The sequence below is a fragment of the Quercus lobata genome, chromosome 8 (genome assembly GCF_001633185.2).
Source record: "Quercus lobata isolate SW786 chromosome 8, ValleyOak3.0 Primary Assembly, whole genome shotgun sequence".
Lineage (NCBI taxonomy): Eukaryota > Viridiplantae > Streptophyta > Magnoliopsida > Fagales > Fagaceae > Quercus > Quercus lobata.
Window position 1 is genome coordinate 31,432,175 of NC_044911.1, and position 4,687 is coordinate 31,436,861.

Below are 4,687 nucleotides of genomic sequence, written 5' to 3' on the forward strand. Positions count from 1 at the left end.
TTTCACAACAACTTCTAAATATTAAGTTGTTACTAGTTCTAATTTTAACCCAGTATTGAAATTATTTTTTTGCCAACCAATAATAACCTGTCACTTAAAATTTGTTGTGAAAAATATTATGGATGTAACATTTTTCTCTCTTTTTCTTGTTTTTCATTTGATAAAAAAATACCATTTTATTTATTGACTAATATACGAGCTTAATTAATACTTTTACAATAAAAAAATTACTCTATATTAAAATTTGGGGACTCTTTTTTAGTTAGGACCTTTTAGGCGACCGCATTATTCGCTTCTATAGTAAAGCCGACCGTGTTATCAAGTCAAGAATGAGTCGGTCAGCGACATGAGAGCTATTGGCTAAATTTGTGGGATTCAGTGATTCACCGAAAGGCCATGTATGAATTAAGCCATATTATATTGTCCCATTTAGAGACACCTAAATCCCTTTTAATTCGTTACGTTTCTTCACTGTCATTTGTCACTGTTCAGTTTCTTTGTAACAAGTAACAACCATAAAAACAGAAAAAACAAAACACAGTTCTCAGCTATCCTCATTAATGCTTCACTCTAACGCACTTTGAAACAGTCGCATTCAATTCCCTTTCTCTCTCTGACTCAATCTCTCTCTCTCTCTGTCTCTCTACACACACATTGCATGAGAACATTGAGAATTGGAGGAGGGCTGAGTCATGTCAAGGAAGCGAGCATCACCACCCATACGCCACTTGTGGAGGTTTTTGTCAAACCTCATAATCTTTCTTTGTGTCTTCCTTTGTCTATTTGCTTTTGTCAGGCTGCACTTTCAATCATCAATCTCTACGTCTCCAAGTTATAGTGCATTACATTATCATGATGATCACCATTTTGAAGGCCCTCCAAAGATTGCTTTTCTCTTTCTCGTTCGCAAAGACCTTCCTCTTGATTTTCTCTGGGGTGCCTTCTTCAAGGTTAATTTCTAGCTGCTATTACTTTAATAAATATTTAATGGGTTGCGATAAAAACAATAAAACACAAAGCAAAAAAAAATGGAAAATTTGGATAAGTCATATGGGAATACGTAAAAATTAAAAATTAAAAGAAACAACATAATGGGTGTTGATTGCAACTACTAAAAGCATGTAATTTCAATTTAGAACTTATGAGAGTATCAGAAAAATCATTATGATATAAATAGTATGTGTACACTGAGGAGGTATTGATATGTTTTTTGTGATCTGGATTTGGTGAACTTTACAGAATGGTGATGCGGCAAATTTATCGATTTATATTCATTCAGAGCCCCGTTTCGTGTTTGATGAGACAACAACAAGTTCAGCATTCTTTTATGGCCGACAGCTAATCAATAGCATTCAGGTATATATGCCTCTAGCTAATTTACTTTGATAAACAACTAGAACTAGTTCATATTTTTATTTGATTTTTGCTTACCCTCAATTTGTCTGCCAAGAAAATGATGGAAAATTTTAGAAAATAAGGTTTGAATCTTATGACTCTTAACTTGAAAAATTTTATCTTTATCAGCCTAAGTTGAACATAAATTCTTTTTTTTTCCCCCTGCATTTTCTTGTCATCCAAACAGATTAGTTGCATGCAATGATTTGGTTCCAAAATTAATATGCTCATACTTTAATTGATATGGATATGGCAGGTAGTCTGGGGAGAATCAAGTATGATAATGGCAGAGCGGTTATTACTTGAAAAAGCACTTGAAGATCCAGCCAATCAGAGATTTATTCTTCTCTCTGATAGGTTAAATTCAATTTTATGAACTGCTGCGTATTGGATGCTACATTGCTAATGCTTCTGTTTTGTGCTTTGTGCTATGCTCTTCATGTAGTTTCTAATCCAATAATTTGTTGATTTTTTCTTTTGAAATGATTGACTAGCTTATAAGTTTTCCTTGTTGACTATTGCATTTACTAGATGCAAAATTAATTGACATTTTTCATTAGTGAATTTTTTTTTTTATTAATCTCGTGTTACAGTTGTATACCGTTGTACGACTTCAGTTACATCTACAACGCTGTGATGTCTTCTCCAAAAAGTTTTGTGGACAGGTAATAATAAGAGCAGTTTTGGGTCCATGAAAACTAGAATGAATAGTTGTCTTTCTTATATCAATTCGTTTAGCAATACTCTGATGTCTTTTGCAAATATGGAAGAAAGAATGAAATTAAGCTGAGTTAGTGAGTTTTATGTACTCTGTGTGACTGTGTTAGCTTTATTAACATCGATGAAGATCGCTATGATCCAAAGATGTCACCTGCAATACCAGAGGAGAAATGGCGAAAAGGATCCCAGGTTTTATATCTTCCCCTAAAATTTAGTTATTTATATCTTTGCTTTCAATTTAGTTTATAGTTCTTCACATCCAAAAAAAATAGTTCATAGTTCTTACCACTTGTGACAATAAAGACATAGGAATTGCAATTGCATAGAATGTTATTCATCCCTCTTCTCCCCACCCCCACCCCATAACTTAATTTCGAGAAGCAAATTTGTTAGATGAAAGTGTACATTTTGTATCAAAGCTGTGCCTCAGAAATGCTACCCCAATTAGGTCACATTGTTGATTCAAATACTTTCCCTATCATTTACCTAAGTTCTGATTCAGTTATGGACGTCCTCTTTTAAAATGAATGGCCTGACCTTGTCTAATACACTAGCTTAGGTGTTGTCTGGATGCTACTCAAAAAATTGCCCTCACCAAAGTAAGACAAAGGCACTTTTCTTTTCCCTCACTTATAGTCCTGCACTATCAACAGTCAAAAACTGGAAATTGAGTCCTAATATTACTTCCAAGCAATGCTTGTTTTCTAGAACAAGACAAGGCAGACCATATATCATCATAATTGTTTTTAATTTACAATTGGACAAACAATTTATTTTTCTAGTTATTGATTCCTATAAGTTCCTATTATGAACTTTCTTTATGTTGATCTCAGTGGATTGCTTTGGTCAGAAGACATGCAGAAATTGTCGTGGGTGACGACATAATTTTTCCTGTGTTCAGGGAATTTTGCAAGGTATTGAGGAAGACTCCTTGTTGGTCCTGTTTCATATTATTTCAATCTAATAAAGTTGCATGATACTCTCTTCTTGAAAGCAATTAGGTTGGCGATGAATTTCGCTAACACATGGTTCTGTAGCTACTTCATCATATAGAATATGCAATTTCTAGCTAATTGCTAAATGTGAGACAAAACAATCACAGCATACTTATTAATTCCCTCACTTTTCAGCGATGGCCACCGACAGACTTAACAAAGAGAAGGCAAATTCTTGTAAGCAAATACTCTCTGGCAATTTTCAGATGAAATGCAGGATGATTCTACTTCATGCCTCTTAAAACGGCAAATGACATAAATAACCTCTTTTGTCCAAACAGGAATTTGGTTTCAGATTTATGTTCCCATGGCTTACATCACTTCAGAATCCCCACAATTGTATCCCAGATGAACATTATGTGCCGACACTACTTGCAGTAAGCAATTCGTTTTCTTCTTTAATTTAATCCACATTTACAGTTTCATTAAAAAAAAAAAAAAAAATTGCAGTATAAATTGTCTTTACCATGCACAGATAATTTCTTTCTGGTCTTCTGGATGAATAGTACATAGATAAATATTGTGTTCCCTATTTTTCTTTAGTGCCTCATTCTCATTGGGAATAATATGGCTATTTTCAGGTATGCTTTGAGTTCAGATTCAGATAATATTTGTTTCCTTCTTTAATTGGGAACAATCAAGAATATAATTTTTCATTATGGGCATTTCATTCAAAATCTTTTGTTTGTGTTTTATATAAGATGAGTGGACTTGAAGACGAACTTGAACGAAGATCATTGACCTACACATTATGGAATCATTCTGCCATGAGAAATGATACAAAATCTTGGCACCCTATCACATTCGATCGTGATGATGCAAGCCCTCAAGAAATCAAAAAAATAAAGGTGAGTTGTTATGCCAAGTTAATCACATGATAAATCTGGTGTATATAAAGTTTGGTTTGGCTTTTTGGCATAACTTTGGATTTAGATAAATTAGATACCTTGCAGTGTGTACTTTTTTGGTGACTCTGCATATAAAAGATCTTTTGATTTTCTCGATCAAATTCTTGTTTGCCACTATATGATGAGCCTGGTTAATGTAGCTGCAACCAAAGTATACTAATATTCTGGCATGTCATGGTTCTTTTCTTATTTTGACTATCCTGTTGTCTCTGATTGTTCTTGACTTGTTCTCTTTACTATTTTCTCACAGGATATCAACCATGTCTATTATGAGTCTGAAAACCGGACTGCACAGTGCTCAATCAATTCTAAACTTACTCCATGTTTCTTATTCGCAAGAAAGTTCACATATGGCGCGGCCATCCGTGTATTGACTATGGGATTGGTTGGTCCCTATGATATTCTTGCATTAACAAAGGCAACAGCTTCGAAAAGAAAAAGTAAACAATATACATAACTCTTGCAGTATCGTTGAATGACATTGAACATAGAAAATTTTACAGAATGTAACTTTATGTAGTGTTGCAAAAAGCAGTATCTTATACCACATAACTATCAAGATTCATAGAATTGGCTATATTTGTACAAAGGATAAGTGAAGAGGGAAAAAAGGACAAGATGAAGATTAAATGAGGACTTTGTACATCGGGGGATATAAGATAGGTTGAA

The 4,687-nt window shown here is 33.8% G+C and overlaps 1 protein-coding gene across 1 annotated transcript; it reads left to right on the plus strand.

The window, feature by feature from the left end:
• The first annotated feature begins 635 nt into the window (after positions 1 to 635).
• Positions 636 to 4,687, plus strand: LOC115958291 (glycosyltransferase BC10-like). Its single transcript, XM_031076694.1, has 10 exons — positions 636 to 950; positions 1,240 to 1,356; positions 1,652 to 1,752; positions 1,989 to 2,060; positions 2,223 to 2,304; positions 2,949 to 3,029; positions 3,246 to 3,287; positions 3,392 to 3,487; positions 3,812 to 3,958; positions 4,269 to 4,687. The coding sequence occupies exons 1-10, from the start codon at positions 693 to 695 to the stop codon at positions 4,473 to 4,475; spliced, it is 1,203 nt and encodes a 400-aa protein (XP_030932554.1). The 5' UTR covers positions 636 to 692; the 3' UTR covers positions 4,476 to 4,687.

What these genes read in the sequence shown, in the direction of transcription:
- LOC115958291 (XM_031076694.1), top strand. Translation starts at nt 693, where the DNA reads ATGTCAAGGAAGCGAGCATCACCACCCATACGCCACTTGTGGAGGTTT. An exon ending in AATGGCGAAAAGGATCCCAG is followed by an intron (nt 2,305 to 2,948) that starts GTTTTATATCTT and finishes TGTTGATCTCAG; the next exon opens with TGGATTGCTTTGGTCAGAAG. An exon ending in AAGAAATCAAAAAAATAAAG is followed by an intron (nt 3,959 to 4,268) that starts GTGAGTTGTTAT and finishes ATTTTCTCACAG; the next exon opens with GATATCAACCATGTCTATTA.